Source organism: Macrotis lagotis, chromosome 8 (assembly GCF_037893015.1).
Source record: "Macrotis lagotis isolate mMagLag1 chromosome 8, bilby.v1.9.chrom.fasta, whole genome shotgun sequence".
NCBI classification, from domain to species: Eukaryota; Metazoa; Chordata; class Mammalia; order Peramelemorphia; family Peramelidae; genus Macrotis; species Macrotis lagotis.
The window spans coordinates 62,367,056-62,387,256 of NC_133665.1; the positions used below are offsets into that span (position 1 = coordinate 62,367,056).

At 39.8% G+C, this 20,201-nt stretch overlaps 2 protein-coding genes across 8 annotated transcripts in view; one reads left to right on the forward strand and one right to left on the reverse strand.

Annotated features, from left to right (window-relative positions):
- KATNIP (katanin interacting protein) overlaps window positions 1-6,355 on the reverse strand; it is a 246,741-nt gene extending 240,386 nt beyond the window's left edge. For 3 of the 5 annotated variants that reach the window (XM_074197384.1, XM_074197382.1, XM_074197380.1), the window contains exon 1: window positions 6,273-6,349. In XM_074197384.1, coding sequence (XP_074053485.1) covers window positions 6,273-6,279 — 7 coding nt within the window. In that variant the 5' untranslated portion in view covers window positions 6,280-6,349. Of the gene's footprint in view, window positions 1-6,272 lie in introns of all 5 variants that reach the window. The other 2 variants (XM_074197385.1, XM_074197381.1) reach the window with 2 other exon arrangements.
- Window positions 6,356-6,457: 102 nt separating this feature from the next.
- The window catches only part of GTF3C1 (general transcription factor IIIC subunit 1), a 133,263-nt gene continuing 119,519 nt past the window's right edge, over window positions 6,458-20,201 (forward strand). For all 3 annotated transcript variants that reach the window (XM_074197386.1, XM_074197387.1, XM_074197389.1), the window contains exon 1: window positions 6,458-6,698. In XM_074197386.1, the coding sequence (XP_074053487.1) occupies window positions 6,478-6,698 (221 nt within the window). In that variant the 5' untranslated portion in view covers window positions 6,458-6,477. The remainder of the gene's footprint in view (window positions 6,699-20,201) is intronic.

The window sequence follows — 20,201 nt, forward strand, 5'->3', positions numbered from 1 at the left end:
TTCTTGTTCGGTCTTCTCTAGAAATCAGAAAATTTCAGGATGGAAATTCTATTGGTATTAATGACAAGGACAAGACATTAATGACAAAGGGGAAAAAAGGGGGGAACATACTGAGTTATTAAAAATTAGAAGACAAGATTCTTATTCTGCTTTTGCAACTGACATCAGCAGTATAAAATGAAATCTCTACCTCAAAAGTATAGAATTGATAATTGTCCCCACCAACCTAGCTCAAAATAATTTGGGGGCTGTTCCACAAAATTTGCACATAATTTTGAACTCTTGGGGAAAAATAATTCAAAATGTTTTGTGGTAGTAAAGAACTAGAATCTAAGTGAGTGTTCAGTGACTGGGGAACTAGAATCAAAGTGAGTGTTCAGTGACTGGGGAATGGCTGGGGGAAAAACCCCTGTTATTTGAAGATAATAAAATAAGACTGTAGATTAAGTCATGATTAATATAAGGAATTCAGAGAACATGGGGAAGAAAATTGATATTTTAGAAAAAAATAAACAAAATCAAAGAACAATTCAATATATTCAATAACAATATAAATGAAAAGATTACTAATAGGCAGTCCTTCTCTGAACCAAACTCTGAAACAGAAAGGCAAACATGGAAAAGTCAATGAAGGCCCCAAATTAATGGATGATAACACAAGGAATAGGCACACCACATGTACTTCTTGGACAGAATATTATATACTGTGTTAGATTCCATTAGTCTGTAAACAAGTATTTATTAAGGGTTTACATGTGCCAGATCCCTCCTAAATTCTGAGGATTAAAAAAAAAGTACAAGTCTCAGTCCTGTAGAAGCTCATATCATAGTCAGGTGTTTGTGCTTAAAGGTTTTCTGTCAGGACAGAGGGTTTTACTGGGGAAGAGTTCTGTTGGGGAGAGTTCCACACCTCTACAAGTGAAAAGGCTTCCCCCCAAACATGTGCTTAAATGTCAAAGAAATAGAATGCCCAAGTGTGGCATTGTAGCAAGAACTCTGTGAGTTGGGAGACTTGGGTTTTTATTAACACTTTGTACCTCTGTAAATCAAGGAGAGATGGTTAAATAATCACTAAGGTCTCTTCTAACATTCTATTCTAAAATCTTTCCCAGTTCTAAGATTTTCTGATTTTATGACTTTAAGTCTACCTGTTTTCTTCAGAGACAAATGGTCACATTGTTCATGGCAGCATTTCTCTGTAACAACTTACTCATACTGACTTTACATTCAAATTCCAGTTCTGCATTTATTAGCTATGTGACCTCAGGTATGTCACTTTCCTATTGTGGGTCTCAGTGTTATCCTCAGTATAATGATGGGGGGGGGCAGTTAGAATAAAATCCTTTACAATCCTCTCTAGGATGAAATAAAGAAAGCCCCTATTAAATACTTCTGTGATAAGGTCCGAGAATACAAATAGAAAAAAATACAATATCAAAACACATTTTGATAAGTCATCAGTACTGCTAGTAAAACCCTTTCCAGAAACAATCCAGTGTGCCGATTTGTTTACTGTTCTCAGAGCATGAGGGTGAAAGGGGGAAGGTAGATTATCCTAGGTAGCAGGTTAGACAATGCTCACAGCATGATGGAGAATACCATCTGTATCCAGAGGAAAAAATGTGGAATTTGAACAAAGACAAAAGACTATTACCTTTAATTTGGGGGAAAAAAAACTGTAATTTTGCTATCTCTTACACTTTATTTTTCTTCCTTAAGGATATGATTTCTCTCTCATCACATTCAAATTAGATCAATGTATAACATGGAAACAATGTAAGGACTAACAAACTGCCTTCTGTGGGGGTGGCAGGGAGGGAAGCAAGATTAGGGGGGAAAAATTGTAAAACTCAATCTTTCTTGAAAAAAAAAAAGACAATGTTCACAGTGTTTAGAATTTTTTAAATATGTGGAAATTCTTTTACATGCTCTATTTAGCCCTAAGGAACAGAACCAGGGGTAAGGGGAGGTTTAAAAAAAGGCAAATTTAGGCTTCAAGTCAAAAAACTTCCTAACTGTCCAAAAGTACTGCCACTGGAGATAATGGCTCCTCTTCATTGGAAGTCTTTTAGCTTAATATTTTGTCTTTCATTTTCAAAGAAAACCACATTAGGGAAGTGATGCCAAGACAAGCACATGAATTGGATATGAGTGAAGGGGGCTGTGCTGAGTCACCAGCCTCACTTTCTCCTCCAGACCCATCTGGGTCCAGTGGTCAGATATGAAACAAAAGAACTGGAGATGGTCCTGGATACAAGGCAGTCAGGGTAAGGGCTTGCCCAAGGCCACATGCCAGAAAACTACTTCTCAGGTATACTTTAGTAATGGATACCTTTAGGGTACAAGTTAGACTAGATGACTCATGAAGTCCCTTGTAACCATGGAATTTCATGTAACTTTGTGTTTCCTGTGTATTGAGATCATATTAATTTGGGTGGATATAAGCAGGTCTTCCAGGAATTTTAGAAACAGTAAAGATGACAGAATGACAGTAAACAAGGCATGGGAAAAACTTTTACTAATGTCAGCAAGAAAAGGAAGGGAAGTGGGGCAGAGGAAGAGATGGAATAAAAAGGAGAGTAGGTACAACAATGGAAGAAATAATAAAAATTAAAGAAAAGATACAAATGGAGAACTTATAGTCTTATGAAGAGTTGTCAAGAGGAGATACTAAGGTAGAGTCAATTATCCAGAAGGTAAAGAGACCCAGGCTCTTTTATATTTTTTTATATTTGTCCATAGAAGCAAAATCCTGAGCCCAAAGAACATAGATTGGGAGGCAGTTTGGTTCTAGTCCTAACTCTCCTAATAATTTGTTATGTAACCTTGGATAAATTACTTTAAATCTCAGTCTGTCTCCCCCTCCATAAAAATAAAATTGGACTAGATTATGTCTCAGTTCTCTTTTAGCTCTTAGATGACAGCCAGTTAATAAATAAGCATTTGTTAAGTGTTTACTATGTATCATTCAGGTACTGGGAATACAAAGAAAAACCAAAACTAGAAATAGCCATCCTAATAGTGGAGGCAACATTTTAATAATGAAGTATATGCAATTTATATGGAATCAAGATAACTTGTTTGTGGTGCATGCTCAGGAAATGGCTTGGTCATGCTCCCCCATTTGGAATAGGAAGATCTGGATAGAGTCCTGACTCTACCTTTTACTAGATGTAATGCTCAGAAAATTGTTTTAACTTTACAAGTTTCAATTTCTTTATCTTAGTTCCTTATCACTAAAGATCTGAACTCTTGGCAATGTCAGCATTCCTTCCAATACAGATTGCAAAGCTTTCATAAGTAGTAAATGGTCTCCTGAATTTGCTTTGATTTCTTCAAACTTAGCTAGGATACTCCTTAAACAACCTAGAATCTTGAGTCTTTTTTATTATTTAGAGGCAGATGGTGGCACAATGATTAGAGCACTGGGCCCAAAGTCAGGGAGATCCAAGGTCAAATGTGACCTCCCTCACTCACTAATCACTTAACCTGTTTGCCTCAGCATCCTCAACTATCAAGTGGGTACAGTAATAGTACCTCCCTAGAAGGGCTGCTATGAGGATCAAATGAGATAATGTTGGTAAAAGCACAAAACCCAATTGCCTTGCACACAGTAGGTATAATAGAAATGACTGGTCCCTCCTTTCCCTTTTCAAAAAGCTTTTTCATTTTGGCAGAATCTGCCAGAGATCATATTTCTCTGGCATAATCCTTGAAAACCAAAATCACCTAGTGCCAAACTAAGGCATTAAGGAAGGACCTTTGTGGAAGTATCATCTACATTATAGAAATAATTAAAAATGTATGTCATATCTCCTCTAAGCTGTAATTTTGGAATAATATTTTATACTTTCAAAAGGCTGTTGTGGGGGCAGCTAGGTGGCGTAGTGGATAAAGCACCAGCCCTGGAGTCAGGAGTACCTGGGTTCAAAAAAAAAAAAAAAGGCTGTTGTGTACACAAGTGATTTATAAGCCAGAAAGTACTTTAAAATGGTAGCTATTACAATTTTTATATAAGCTGACTAGTTATGAATGGATAGTCCTACTTCCATCTTTATAAATGATGAAGCTCTGATTTTCCATTTTCACCTCCTACCTCAGAGGTATGTTATACAGAATTAAAATCAAGTCAAGCATTGCCCTTGTTAAGTAAACAGATACTGAATGAAGGCCAAGAAAATTTGAGAGAAAAGAAAAGAATTCAGTTGGAGAGTGGAAGGAAAGAATAGAGGACAATAGAACAGACACAGAGTTTTAGTGTTACATAAGTTTATTTTGCCTCATGAAGACTGTTCATTTAAAATGGGAAAAGAAACACACAATCACAAAATGCCTGCTCAGGGACAAAAGAGGCAAGGTGTTTAAACAACATAGGTTCCTTTTTCAATTCAAACTCTACAAATTGCTAGTCTGTGATATTTTGATGAGTTAAATTGAATTTCCCCTTTGTATTATTTACGTTTTAAAGAGGTTGCTAAGAAAATTAATAGAGTAAACAAACGACATATTTAACCTGCAAAATGTGAAAAACTTATCAAAGGTTTTTGCATATAGCTTTTTAACAAAGCAGACCTCACTTTTATGGAACTTTGTATATACATCTTTGGGGAATAGATATATTTCCATTATTCAAGGGCAAACTAATATTCAATATTACTTTGAGTTTTTATACATTTAAAAGATTCTTTCCAAAAAGAAAATTCACCACCAATTTCTGTAATGTTAATTTGAAATATCACAGATTGGATTGTTCTCTAAAATGGCTGTGCTAAATATAAAATAATTTTTCTCTCTTAAAATACCAAAATCCCTAAAATTTTTCTCCCACCTATTCCTCCAATAGCATCTCTTCACACCCTCAACAATGCAGTCCCTTGTCCTTTATAGAAGAGCTCCAACTTGCCAAATACTCAGACAGGGTTTCACCTAGTCAAATTTAAATTAAAATGACAATATAAGGTGAAAGGGGCCTATTAATGATTTCAGATAAATCTATTGCATGGTTCTAGGAAAACCCTTGGGAATCTTTAAAGATTTCTCTTGGACAGAGGTTAAATGATTTGCTGGCTCAAATGCATTCGTCTACTCTATTTATTAAATATTCGTAACAGCCTAAAAACATGGTCTCCTGGAATCCATACTTGTAAACTGCATCTAATACTACTGTTTCACTCTAAGTAATATTTCATCTTTAGGAAAGCTGAATAGAAATCAAATTTTTAAGTTTGAAATAAGCAAATTTTAAGCTGGGAAGCTTGAAACTTAAATCAATTCCATAATGAATCTTTTCACAAAGTTTATTTTTAAATGAGCTATACTATCTAAATATTAGAGAATGCTTAGACATCACAAAATGTTCTAAAATTGCTCTCTCTTCCACACAGGGGCCGACTGTACGGGAGGAGTAGAGGTCTCCCTGTAGATAGCAAGTAGCGCAGCTCACCTGGCAGGCTTGGCTCTGCTCCTCCCCCATCTCAATAACAGAGTAGCTAGAGACTCCCAGGAGTCAATCCTGTGAAAGGAAGCGGTTTGGCTCCTGTCTGAGAACCGACATGCCAGGGCCCATCATCCTAACCCATGCAGGCAGGGCTGGCACTGAAGGGAAGAAGGGGAGGGCGGCCTGAGGTTGTCTCTCTCTTGCCTGGGAGCCTGGCAAGGTCTGGGTGGAAGTCGAGGGCAGCAGCCGCCGCATGGCCGTGCCCGGGGTCAGGCGCCTGGCCTCAGGGCTGACCCGAGGCGATTGGAATCCCGTCTCAGCCATCACTTAGGTGGGGATTCCTGGCAAGCAGGGGGACGGATAGCTGGGAAGAGGAGAGTTCTAGACCAGCAGGGTTAGATGTATTTGCGACCCTGGGGCACATTCCTGAACCTGTGTGGCTCTCAGTTTCCTCATCTACAAAGAAGCTGAGGAAAAGGTCTGCAAAAATGTGAACTGTTATTATTTCCCTCCTTTTCCGCCTTCCCTCCCTGACCCCGAATGCGTGGCCCCCCCGCTTTATGCAAGTCCCACGGCGAGGGGCAAGCCCTGGACCGGACAAAAGCAAACCAGGCCCAGCCGGGTCAGGCCTCCACGTATCTCTCTCTCTCCTCGTTTCAGGCCGCCCAGCCCCTGAGACCCCCGAGGGGCCCAGGCCCACTAAGAAGCACCACCACCAGCCCGGGACGGCGGAAACTCCACACCCGATCCACGGGAACGGGGGAGCAGCGGGGAGGAAAGGAGACGAGGCCCAGGCTCCCCGAGGGGCAGGGTCCCAGGCCCCACCGACACTCACCCTCCATCCCTAAGCAGCGGCGGTTCCGGGTTCTTGGACCGGAAGCAGCCCCGACAGTGTTTGCAGTTCCCCTGGTTACAGACCCGCCGCCGACCAATGACTGCAGCCTATGGGGAGCCCGGCCCGCCTCCTCGCCGGTAGTGACGTCAGCGCCGGCGCCGACGCACTGCCGTCCGCGAGGCGCTGGCTGACGAGCCGGGCAAGGATGGACGCGCTCGAGTCCCTGTTGGACGAGGTGGCCCTGGAGGGACTGGACGGGCTGTCGGTGCCCACGCTGTGGAGCCGCCTGGAGTCGCGGGTGCCGCCCTTCCCGCTGCCGATGGAGCCCCACACTCAGCAGTTCCTGTGGCGAGCGCTGGCAGCCCACTCCGACATCCGCTTCTACGTGGAGCCCAGGGATCGTCCTGAACTGCTGCTGCAAGACCGGTCAGGGGCCCGGCCCGGCCCGGCTCGGCCCGGGGTGGGGGTGGGGGTGGGAAGCAGAGAGGCCCCGGAGACAGGCGGGAAGTGGGGAGTCCAAAGCGAGGCCTGAATCCCGGGGAGCCCGAGCTGGGCCCTGGACCAAAGATGGACGCGGAGTCGGAAAGGACCTTAGAGCTCTATCTAGGCCAGCCTCCTCGTTTTACCGATCGACAACACTGAGGCACTGCCCTCCTGAGGGCGGCTTATGAATGCCCAATAGCCGGCAGGCTGATGGGAACCCAGGCCCGGTTCAGCCGGACCCTACTCCTCCTGACCCCATTTGGGGTTTTCTTGGCAAAGATCCTGGACTGGTCTGCCATTTCCTTCTCCAGCTCATTTTACAGCGAAGGAAACTGAGGCAAAGTGGGCCACACAGATAAGCTGGATTTGAACTCAGCCATTCCAATTTTAAATCTGGCACTTACTATGCCCACCTAGCTCCCCCAGGCCCTCAGTTAGATGACTTCAAATCGCAGGCTCAAGCTACAAAACTCAACTGGGTTTTGGAAATTAAAAAATTAAAAATTGCGCAGTGGATAGAGCACCAGCCCTGGAGTCAGAAGGACCTGGGTTCAAATTCGGCCTCAGACACTTAATTACCTAGCCGTTTGGCCTTGGGCAAGCCACTTAACTCCATTGCCTTGCAAAAACTAAAAAAAAAAAGATAAATTAAGAAAATTTAAAAATCCAGCTTTATAGATTAGAGCTAAAAGAGATTTCATCATCCATTATTCCAACTCACTTATTTTAGAACCCCCTACTTTTTTGTAAACTCTGTAAAGATGGGGAAATTTTTTGTCTTATCTAAGCATCCTTTCTTCTCTGGTGCCTAACGCTGTACTTTGCATGGTAATAATAATTGCTTATTAAAATTCATTGAATTGGTTGTATGAATAATTTGGCAGACAGAAAGGGTGACATACTTAAAATAATGCAACTGGTAGAGCTGGTACTCAAAACTAGTACTTCCAACTCCCAAGTTAATTGCTTTTTCTACCACAACACACCTCTTCTTAGAGGTCATCTCAAGTCCAACCCCTTCATATTTTATGCATATACATAGATATGTATGTATGCATTTATTTATTTATTTTATAAGAGGACTTACTTTCTAAAAGTCAAACAGCTAATAGATATCAGACCCAGAAAAAGAATCCTAATCCAGAGCTCTGTGTGTGTCTAATATTTCTTATATTTACTGAATTAGAAATCTTGAGTTTTCATCCTTTTTGAAGCTGCCAAATTATTCTCACCATTCAGTTCCCCCACTTAGAAAATTTTAAGTGGTTATTGGTTGCCAGTAGCATAAAATACAAACTTACAACACTTAAGGTGCTTTATATCTGGGTTTTTATCAACCTTTTTAAACTCACTTCATTTATTTCCCCTTCAAGCATTCTGTACTCCAATCACACTAGCCTGCTTGACTCTTCACCCAGTTCATATCTCACCTCCTCTGACAGACCTGGTACCCATTGCAGAATGTCCCTCTTCAGACTCTCTCAGAGCCCTTTGTGGGAACTCTCCTTTTCTCTCCCATTAGTATTTTATTTGTGTTTATATACAATAATTAATTACCCTTCCTTAAGCTTCTGGAAAATGAAAAACAAAATGTTTTATATAAAGTAGGCACTTGATATTTTAGACTTTTTAAATTGATATTCCCACAGGCTTAGTTTCCATTTTTCTCTCTGTTAAATGGAGGTAAGGCAGTATCATATGGTAAAAAAATGCAGTGAAGTTGTAGCCAGAGAACAAACATTTGAATTTTGGATTTGCCACTTACTACACTATACACATAACTCAGAAGAAGTTAACTTCTCTGAATTTCATTTTGTTCATGTGTAAAATGAATTAAGAACTCTTCTAGCTCCAAGACCTGTAATCTTCCGTGACTGGACTATAAGTTTTCTTCCTGTTCTGCTTTCACCAAGATCTACTAATGGGCAAATCTTTTTGTTCAGTATTCCACAGGATACATATATTAATTATTAAGTTCTTGCCTCTTTCTCCCTCTGAGCCCAGGATATTGTAGTCTCATAGGGGATATAAGTCATCATTTCAATCGACAAGCATTTGTTAATGGCTTTTTGTATGCTCAATATTGTGGGCTGGCATTGGGTATAAAAGCATAATGAAACATTCCCTACTCTCAAGGGAATAACTATAAAGAAAATATATAACAAATATAAGGGAATTAGGAAGAGGGCACTAATAGTTGGGAAGGATCAGTAAATGTTTGGAAGAAGGTGCTATTTGAGATATGTCTTGAAGAAAAGAATTCTAGAAATGAGGAAGGATTGCATCCTTGTCATCATGACAGCCAGGAACAGGGAAAAGTGATTGAATGTATCTATGTTGTATGGATAGAAAGAAGACCAAATAGGAAGGGGAGTAGTATAGGGTAACACTGGGAAGATAGTTTGGGAAGAGGTTGTGAAGGAATTTTTAACCAAAAAAAAAAATCATGTTTCACCATAGAGGCAGTAGGACATTGTTTATTGAGTAGAGTAGGGGAGTGACATGATCAGACATGCTTAAGAAAAATCTCTGGCAGATGTTTGAAGAATAGCCTGGAGTGGTGAAAAACTTGAGACCAGGAGAGCAATTACGAGATCATTACAGGGGCAGCTAGATGGCACAGTGAATAGAGCATTGACCCTGAATTGAGGAGGACCTGAGTTCAAATTCAACTTCAGACACTTAATAATTACTTAGCTGTTTGATCTTGGGTAAGTCACTTAACCTCATTTCCTTGCAAAAAAAACTAGGGAGGGAGGGAGGGGGGAGAGAAAGAGAGAGAGAGAGAGAGAGAGACCCCATTAATATTTACCTAGGCAAGAGAAGGGCTTGGATATGAAAAATATTGTGAAGGTAGAAATGGAAAGAGTTGGCAAATTGTTTGGATATGTGCTTTTCAGGAGAGTGAGACAAAGGTTAAAACTGAGGCTTCAAACCTGGAAGACTAAGGAGTTGTGATTTCCTCAGAAATGGAAGGTATAGAAAAGGGATTGTGGGGTAGAGAGAGGGGACAGTGCAGATAATGAATTCTGTTTTGAATGTGTTGAGTTTGAGATGTCATTTGAAATGCTCATTAGGTAGTTGATGATGTGAGACTGGGACTGCATTTATAGATTTGAAAGTCACCTACATAGAGGTGATTATTAAACTCATGGGAGCTAATGAGGTCATCAGAAGAGAAGAAAACTGGATAGAGCCATGGAGACTCACAGTTAAGGGATATGATATGGAAGATTTGCCAGCAAAGGAGACTGCAAAAGAGTGATCAGACTTGTGGGGAAAACCAGGGAAGAGTAGGAAAGAATATCCAGGAAAAAAAAGAGTAGTCAGAAGTGTCTTGAAGATAAGGTATAGAAGGATAAGGACTAAGGAGAAACCATCCAGTTTGGCAGTGAAGAGATTATTAGTCACTTTGGGGAGTTAGTAAAGATAAAATAATAAGGAAAGACATCAGATTGCTAAGAATTGAATAGTAAGTGAGAGGAGAGAGAGTGTAGGAAACACTTTTATGTGGACAACTTTTCTTGGAATTTGGCTGAGAAAGGGAGGAAAAATAAAGAACCATGGCTTCAGAAAATGCTAAGATCTATTAAAGGCTTTTTTAAGGGTGGAGAAGAGTAGACAATGTTTGAAAACAGTAGGGGAAGAAAACAGTAAATCAGAAGTTGCAAATTAGAGAGAGATGGGGGATGACTATATCAGCAGTCTGCTGTGCATCCAGGGCATATGAAAACAAATATGCTAGTAGGAGAAAGCATAATAAATTCTATAAAGGAGCTCCAAAGTTCTCAGTTTACAAGAGGAATAGTTCTTTTTGACTGAGAAGCTTAGATTTGGAGTATGACGAAGGTTTCTATGGGTGGAAAGAATTTTTCAAGGTAGAAGTAAAATGAGGAAAGAGCAGGAAATGGAGAAAATATTTGGCATATTCGGAGTATATTTAGTTATCTAATATGATTGGAACAAAAGTGGTAGGAAGTGAGGCTAGAAAGATAGGATGGGGTCTCAGTAGTGTAGGACCCAAACAGTAGATCAAAATTTAGGGTTCTAAAAAGTTAGAACTTTTATCTTTTAGACATAAAGGAAACACTGGAAATTTGGTGATGGGAGAACAGCATGGGTTTAGTTGTACTTTAGAAAGAATATTCCTTTTTTTTTTTTAAGGTTTTATTTCTTTTGAGTTTTACAATATTTCCCCTAATCTTACTTCCCTTCCCCCCCAACAGAAGGCAATTTGCCAGTCTTTACATTGTTTCCATGGTATACATTGATCCAAATTGAATGTGATGAGAGAGAAATCATATCCTTAGGGAAGAAACATAAAGTATAAGAGATAAAAAGATCAGACAATAAGATATCAGATTTTTTCCCCCTAAATTAAAGGTAATAGTCCTTGGTCTTTGTTCAAACTCCACAATTCTTTCTCTGGATACAGATGGTATTCTCCACTGCAGACAGCCCAAAATTGTCCCTGATTGTTGCACTGATGGAAGGAGCGAGTCCATCAAGGTTGATCATTGCCCCCATGTTGCTGTTAGGGTGTACAGTGTTTTTCTGGTTCTGTTCATCTCACTCAGCATCAGTTCACGCTGCACTGATGGAAGGAGCGAGTCCATCAAGGTTGATCATCGCCCCCATGTTCCTATTAGGGTGTACATTGTTTTTCTGGTTCTGCTCATCTCACTCAGCATCAGTTCATGCAAATCCCTCTAGGCTTCCCTGAATTCCTGTCCCTCCTGGTTTCTAATAGAACAATAGTGCTCCATGACATACATATACCACAGTTTGTTAAGCCATTCCTCAATTGAAGGACATTTACTTGATTTCCAATTCTTTGCCACCACAAACAGGGTTGCTATGAATATTTTTGTACAAGTGATGTTTTTACCCTTTTTCATAATGTCTTCAGGGTATAGACCCAATAGTGGTATTGCTGGATCAAAGGGTATGCACATTTTTGTTGACCTTTGGGCATAGTTCCAGATTGCTCTCTAGAAAGACTGGATGTGTTCACAGCTCCACCAACAATGTAATAGTGTCTCAGATTTCCCACAACACTTACATATTATAAAATATACCACTAAATATAAAAGAATGTAGCTAAACATAATATTTTTAAAAATTTTTTAATTTTTTAGGTTTTTTGCAAGGCAGTGGGGTTAAGTGGCTTGCCCAAGGCCACACAGCTAGGTAATTATTATTAAGTATTTCAGGCCAGATTTGAACTCAGGTCCTCCTGACTCTAGGGCCTGTGCTCTATCCACTGCGCCACCTAGCTGCCCCAAAACATAATATTTTGACAGATTTTCTTTTTTCTTTTTTTTTCTTTTTTCTTTTTTTCTTTTTTTGCAAGGCAAATGGGGTTAAGTGGCTTGCCCAGAGCCACACAGCTAGGTAATTATTAAGTGTCTGAGACCGGATTTGAACTTAGGTACTCTGACTCCAGGGCCAGTGCTCTATCCACTGCGCCACCTAGCCTCCCCGAAGATTTTCTCTGTTTTAAACAATACAAAAACTTTATTGCCTTTAAGCAATATAATTGAATATATTTCATTTTTTTTTAAAATATTGTGTATATCCTGGAGGAAGGAAAACTTTAAGATAGACAATACAACTAACAAATAATAAGTCATAACATTCAATGGATATAAAACATCTTTTCATCATGAATCATGTTTCTTCGTATCTTTGTAGATATTCATGAAATGCCATGTAAAAAAAAATCAGAATTGTCTAACAATAGAAAGTTTTGCATATATATAATATTCCTTTATTGCGTGATTCTACTTAATGATTAGTATCATATCTTAATTTCATACTCATATTTGAATATTTTAGTTACATTTTTCCAATGTGAGAACTATCAAGAAGGTCAATTTGATCAGGGAAGTTGTATGAGAAGATTTGAAAGATGAGTTGAGGTTGTGTTGGAAATTAAATGCCAAGCAGAGGAATTTATATTTTATCCTAAAAATAATAGGGAGTCATTGAAGTTTAGCTGGGGGCAGCAATATCAGACCTGTGCTTAGGAAAATCACTTTGGCCAGTGTATGGAGAATGGATTGGATTAGGGAGAAATTTAAGACAAGAAAAACAATTAGGAGCCCATTGCATTAATCCAGGGGAGGTAATGAGAACTGAACTAGGGCAATGGTTGGTGAAATTAGCTGTGAGGAGACACATTTATGATATTGTGGAGATGGCATTAACAAGAAGAGTTGGGGCGGCTAGGTGGCTCAATGGATAAAGGAGTACCTGGGTTCAAATCCGGTCTCAGACACTTAATAATTACCTAGCTGTGTAGGCTTGGGCAAGCCACTTAACCCCATTTGCCTTGCAAAAAAAACCCCTAAAAAACAAAAACAAGAAGAGCCAAGGTCATTGTGAAGCTTGTGAGCCTATTTCTTTAAAAGAATTTTGTTAACTTTACAGAACCGGGGGGGGGGGCAGAGCCAAGATGGCGACAAGAATGGATCTTGTCTTAGGCTCTGTCTCTCATAAAACTCATAAGCTAAGGACTCTTGACTAAATTTTTGAGAGACAGAACCCACAGAGGGACCCAGTGAGGCAGTTCTCCTACTCAAGGTAACCTGGAAAAGAGCAGAAAGGCTCTGCTCCCCAGGGTTGGAGGAGAGGACCACCAGAGGGGTGGCCCACCAGAGCCAAAGAACTTCAGCCTCCTGGAGGCAGCCCCAGGGTGCTGGGAGCCATGGCTCCCAGCAACCAGGGAGTTTCCTAAGCTACACCCCGGGGAATACCAGGCACAAATGGGGGGGGAACAGCAGGGGGACCTCTGCCAGAAGCCCAGCCCTCAGGGCACACAGCAGCATGGCCAGCACCAGGAACTGAAGCAGGTGGAGCCAGTAGGGCATGAGCCCATTGAACCTAGGGAGGGGAGTGAAGAGAGAGAGACTGCAGAGCTCTGTCCTCTGCCCCTGGAACAGGACTCTGGAGCTCTGACCACATTCAGATCCTGATCGCAGTCTAGGCCCCCCCATAGAACAGCAGTGCCCCCCCCACCTCAGCCCCATGGCAGAGGTGGGTGCATATGGTCATTCACAGACCAGGAGAGAGGACAGAGCCTCACACACTGAGACCCATGTGGGAATGTCCCAAAAGCTCAGGAAGCACCCCCCCCCCCCAAAAAAAAAACAGGCTTAGGCTGAGAAAATGAGCAAGCAGAGAAACAAGAGGAACACCATTGAGAAATATTTTGCATATGAGCCCAAGAAGAATCAAAATGCTCAGTCTGAAGAAGAGAAAGCACAAGCTCCTGCATCTAAAGACTCCAAGAAAAACTGAAATTGGGCTCAGGCTTTGATAGAGCTCAAAAAAGACTTTGAAAATCAAATGAGGGAATTAGAAGAAAAACTGAGAAAAGAAATGAGAGAGATGCCAGAAATACATGAAAATGAAGTCAGCAGCCTAGTCAAGGAAATCCAAAAAAATGCTGAAGAAAATAGCATGCTAAAAACCAGCTTAGGTCAAATGGATAAAACAGTTCAAAAACTTATTGAGGAGAAGAATGCTTTAAAAAGCAAAATTGGCCAGATGGAAGAAGAGATAACAAAACTCTCTGAGGAGAATAAATCCTTCAGACAAAGAATAGAACTCAGGGAGATTGATGAATTTACCAGAAATCAGGAATCTACTTCAAAACCAAAAAAAAATGAAAAATTAGAAGAAAATGTAAAAAATCTCATTGAAAATACAACTGATATGGAAAACAGACTTAGGAAAGATAATTTGAAAATTATTGGAATACCTGAAAGTCATGATCAGGAAAAGAGCCTTGACATCATTTTCAAAGAATTACTACAGGAAAATTGCCCTGATATTCTAGAAGCAGAGGGCAAAATAGAAATGGAGAGAATCCACTGATCCCCCCAAGAAAGAGATCCCAAAAAAACCAACTCCTAGGAATATTATAGCCAAGTTCCAGAACTCCCAATTCAAAGAGAAAATATTACAAGCAGCTAGAAGGACAGTTCAAATATCGTGGAGCTGCAGTCAGGATCACACAGGACTTAGTAGCAGCTACATTGGAAGCTCGTAGGGCTTGGAATATAATGTACCAGAAGGCAAAAGAGCTTAGAATGCAACCGAGAATCAACTACCCAGCAAGGCTGAATGTCCTCTTCTAGGGGAAAAAGATGGACTTTCAATGAACCAGGGGAATTTCAAATGTTCCTGTTGGAATGGCCAGAGCTGAACAGAAGGTTTGTTCTTCAGATACAGGACTTGGGTGAAGCATAGATATTGGAGGAGAGGGGGAAAATATGAGGGACTTAATGATGATGAACTGCATGTATTCCTGCATAGAAAAATGACACTGATAATACTCATATGAACCTTCTCAGTTAATAGAGCAGATAGAGGGAGCTTTTATAGTTGAAGCACAGGAGAAAGCTGAATTGGAAGATAAAATATGGTGTAAAAATGGAGTCAGTAGAAAAAAGGGAAATGTAATGGGAGAAAGAAAAAGGAGAGGGGGGGAATAGTCCAAGATATTTCATATAATAAGATTTTTCTTTGTTACAATGAGCTATTGCAGTGATATGGAAGGGGGGAAGGCAAGGGGGAATGAGGGAATCTTCGCTCTCATCAGAGGTGGCTAGGAGAGGAAACAGCATATATACTCAATGGGGTATGGGCATCTGGAGTAAAAAGAGGGGTAGAGGGGGAAGGGGGGTGATGTGAGTGATGGAGAAGATGGACCATGGGGGGAGAGTGGTCAGATAAAACATTTTCTTTTTTACTTCTTGCAAGGGGCTGGGATTGAAAGCCCTGTCCAAGACCATAGGGCCTAAGGGGTGGTATGGGGGCTCAGGGCCTCTTGGCCCCAGAGCCGGGGATCTGTCAGCTGTGCCAACTCAGCTACCCTGCAGCAGAGTCAGAGTGAAAGGAGAGAGAAAACATAGTACATGGTAGTGGAGAAATATGAAAGGAGGGAGTTGCAATCAGCAATGGCAATGGTGGAAAAATATGGAAGTAACTTTTGCCATGGACTTATCATAAAGAATGTGATCCATCTGCAACAGAGTTGTTGGTGTTGGAACAAAGACTCAAACACATTTTTTATTATTATTTTGTAAGGGGTGCAGGGCAGATGGGGCTGGGTGGCCTGCCTGGGGCCACATAGCAGGGTGATTGTTGGGTGTCTGAGGCCGGATTTGCACCCGGATGCTCCTGGCTCAAGGGCCAATGCTCTGTCTACCACCCAGCCACCCCTACTATTATTACTGTTTTATTTTATTTTGGGTCTTCTTTTTTCTTTTCTTTTCTTTTCTTTTCCTTTTTTTTTTTTTTTTTTTTTTTTTTTTTTTGGTTTTTGCAGGGCAGCGGGGTTCGGGTGGCTTGCATGTCACACAGCTGGGTAATGTTGGGTGTACAGGGCCGGATGTGGGCTCAGATGCTCATGGCTCCAGGGCTGGTGCTCTGTCCATTGAGCCACCTGGCCATACCTACAATTATTACTATTATTTTTTTTTAATTTTAATTTTTTTCTCTCCTCTATCTTTCAAGCAAGTCTATATGGGGGGGGTGTTTCATTTACTCTTAAACAAGAATATTTTATTAATGTAAAAAAATTATTTGTACAAAATGAATAAATACTAAATTAAAAATCTTTACAGAATGGGGAATTTAGAAGATGAGTAGGTTTTGGTGGGGAAAATAGAGTGAATATATTGATATTTGAGAATCACAAATCACTCAAGCCATGTTCACCTCACCAGAATGAGAACCTCTTTGCCTCTGCTACCCTGCCCCCAAAACAAGTGAACACTGAGAAGAGGAATTCTTACTGGGACATTCAGAATTTTCCATCTGCTAGTATGGGTGACCTGGATATGTTTTAGGTTCTGACTCCTGTGAGATGTTGGTACTTTGCCAGATACAGAATAGAGAATCTTAGTTTGCTGACAGAATGGGTAGAATGGAAGAATGGCTATTATGTGTGAAGGGTAGGCATGTGGGTATGTGAAGTCAAATCCCACAGTTAACTATTATGGGAATGGTAGGATATGACCCATTTTCCCATCCTCTGATTGATTGATCCACACATCTCATGGAATCATGCCACTGTTATGTATGCCTGCTTTGTCATTCACTATGTTAGAGGATTCTCAGAATGGTGAGGGAAATGGTTCAGTTTATAAGAAACTGCCCTCAAGTATTTGAAGGACTATCAAGTAGAAGGAACCATTTGTCTACTTGACCTCAAAGAATAGATATGGGAACAAAGGGGAGAGGTTACAGAGAGGCAAATTTAGAATTCATAATTGGAACTGTACAGAACTAGAATGTGTTGCATGAAGAGGTATTCGGTTCCCATCGCTAGAGATAAAAGACTAAATGACCACATGTCAGGTATATTGTAAAAGGAATTGGCAACATATGGAATTAGGAGGGAAGTTTACAAGTGGTAGTAGAATGATTAAATGAATTGTTGAGGTTGACATCTAGGTTTTGAGCCTAAGCGACTGGGATGGAATGGTTGTACTCTTGGCAATAAAAGGAAAATGATAGGGAGAGATTTAGAGAGAAAGAAAACGAATTCCAGTTTTGAACTTATTGAGTTTAAAGTGACTATAGGACATCCATTTCAAGAAATCTGGGAGGCAGTTGGAGATTTCAAACTGGAGGTCAGAAGAGAAGGATAAGGGCACAAATATGCAAAATGCAAACTGTAAGTAGCATTTCTTCCCACCTCCCAAAAAAATACTGAGATACTGGAGGAAGAGGGGCCCATGATATCTTATAATAAGTTTTATTAGGGTTAATTGGGTATTTATTTACAAGAAACCGGTTGTCCTAGGCAGCAACAGGACAGAGCACAGCGAATCCCCTTATTAACCCAAAGCCCGACCAGGGTTTATATAGAAATAGAACAAAGAAGACATAGTGCCAAGTATGGCCCAGAGTCACATGCAAGTTCTCCATGGGATAGTTGGAACATTTTTTGTGGTTTATCTTTAATCAAGGTAGCTTACATTTTCTGTGAAATTATAGGTCACATTCCTAGGTTCAGGCTACTGGATAAGAGGTTAGGACTGGACTAATAAATCTGAGAATAATCTATATTGTGGTATCAAACTCAAATGTGAATGGGGACCACTAATCTGTACATAAAGATCCCTGCATATTTACTCAATTCTTTGTTTTATTTGTAGACAATTAGGGATAAGTGACTTGTCCAAGGTCACATAGCTAATAAGTGTCTGAGTTTGATTTGAACTTAGATCCTCCTGAGTCCAGGACTGGTGCTCTGTCCACTGTGCCACCTAGCCCCTTTGACTTAGTTTTAAAATTTGAAATGATCTGTTTTATTGAATTTTATTTATTTTGTTAAATATTTACTAATTTACTAATTACATTTTGATCTGGTTCTGGCTGCACATAGGAGTGTTTTGGGGCTACATGGAGCTGTGTTGGACATCTCATCAACTGATATATATTTGATATATATATTTGAATTCATGGGAGTTGTTGAGATCACCAAATGAAGTAGCAAAGAAGACCGCCTACGGTAGAACCAATATTACCTGGGCAAATCATTTAATCCCTCAGTGACACAGGCAACTCTCTTAAATAATGATGGTGATGATGATGATGATGATGTTTGTCCTTCATTCTCGAAGAAGACCACAGCATCAGGGAGAGGGTGCTATGCTAAGTCATCAACCTCACTTTTCTCCTCCGGGGCCATCTGGGTCCTGTGGCTAGATATGAATCAAGACGACTGGAGATGACCCTGAATGAGAGGCAATCAGGGTTAAATGACTTGCCCAAGGTCACACAGTCAATACGTGTCAAGAGTCTGAGGCTGAATTCAAATCTCATCTTCCTGATTCCAAGGCCAGTGCTCTATCCACTGAGCCACCTAGCTACCCAGTCTCTTAAAAATATGTTACAAAGATGCTAATGTACCCTGGCAGAGGAGTTCTGACCAGGAACTCTTTAAAACGATAAAACTGTAGATCAAGGAAATGGATGAGTGAATGAATGACTGAATTAATTAATTAATTAATTGATTGCTTAGTTAATGATGCAAGTGTAGGTATGCTTTTGCTTAGCTTTAAATCAATTATTGCCACTCCTAAATAGAACAAATGATGTTTCCCAAATTAATGAGTCAAGTCAAAATATCTTATGAAGCATTTGATGCACATGAATTTCTTCAAAGTATATTACTCCCATTAAAAACCACTAACCTGCTCTTTCACAATGTATTCTTTCCAATTGTAAGAAAATGTCATTTAGACTTAAAAGTATAAAATTCTTAATGTGCAACAAGGAAAAATAGACACTGAAGGCCTTGAATTTGAATCCAAAAGTAAAATTGATTGGTGGATAAAGGAGATACTTTTGGTCTCCTCTAGGAAAAATACCTTGAGAATAATAATGCTACAAAACTCAGGAAGAAAGCTTTTGTTGAATAGTTAAGAGACTGACATCTTAAGTTGAAGTTTATTGGAAAGAACATGTTAAAATTAATATCCAAGATCTAAATAAACTTTTTGAACAATAAACTTGACTCTTCCAAATTATAGATAGAACAAATACCATTAACAAATAATCATTGAAACTGATGCAGAATAATCTATACCATCTATCTAGACCATTGTAAAGGTGGACAATTTTGAAAGACTTCAGAACTCTGATCAGTGTAATGGCCAACCTTGCTTCTAGAGGATCAGTGATGAAGTGTTCTGTTTTTTCTGTGATGGCCCAATATTGAAACAATACAGGACTTTTTCAGAGGGTAACCAAAAAGAAGAAAAGTTAAATTATTGATAAAAAAAAGAAGAAAATTATTATAGTGAATAAAGAAAATAATTAGGGAATATTTCAGTGCTGTGCCCATAAAATTAAGCATGGTTTTTTAAAAGATGTATCTACTAAAATTTAAAAAAAACCAAATTTACAAAAAAAGGAATATGTGATTCAAGTCATTAAGTATTGATTAAGTGCCTACTATGGGCTAGGCATTCTACTAAACACTAGGGTTAAAAAAAATAAAAAAGAAAAATTGAATCATCCATCAATTTGCTACCATGTTGAAAAAAAAAGTCAGGAATAGGTAGATTTGCAAGTGAATTTTTCCAAACATCTAAAGAGCAAATAGAATTATGTAAGAACTGTTTTCAAAAAGATGGCAGCCTACCTATTTCTTTCCCAATCTCAAGTTATAGAAGCACCTTTAAAATTTTTTGTCATAGAAAAACTGGAAATATTAAGAAAAAATATTTCATGGTTCTAAAACACTGTTCAAACTTAGCATTTAAAGCTTTTCACAAACTGTCCCCAACATATCTTCCCATTCTCATTACTCTTCTATATTCTTCTTTCTACACTCCATGAGCTACCCACGCTGACCTCCTGATTGTCCTTCACACAATGTACCCCAAGTCCTCTTTTCCCATTGCCTGAAATGGATTTTCT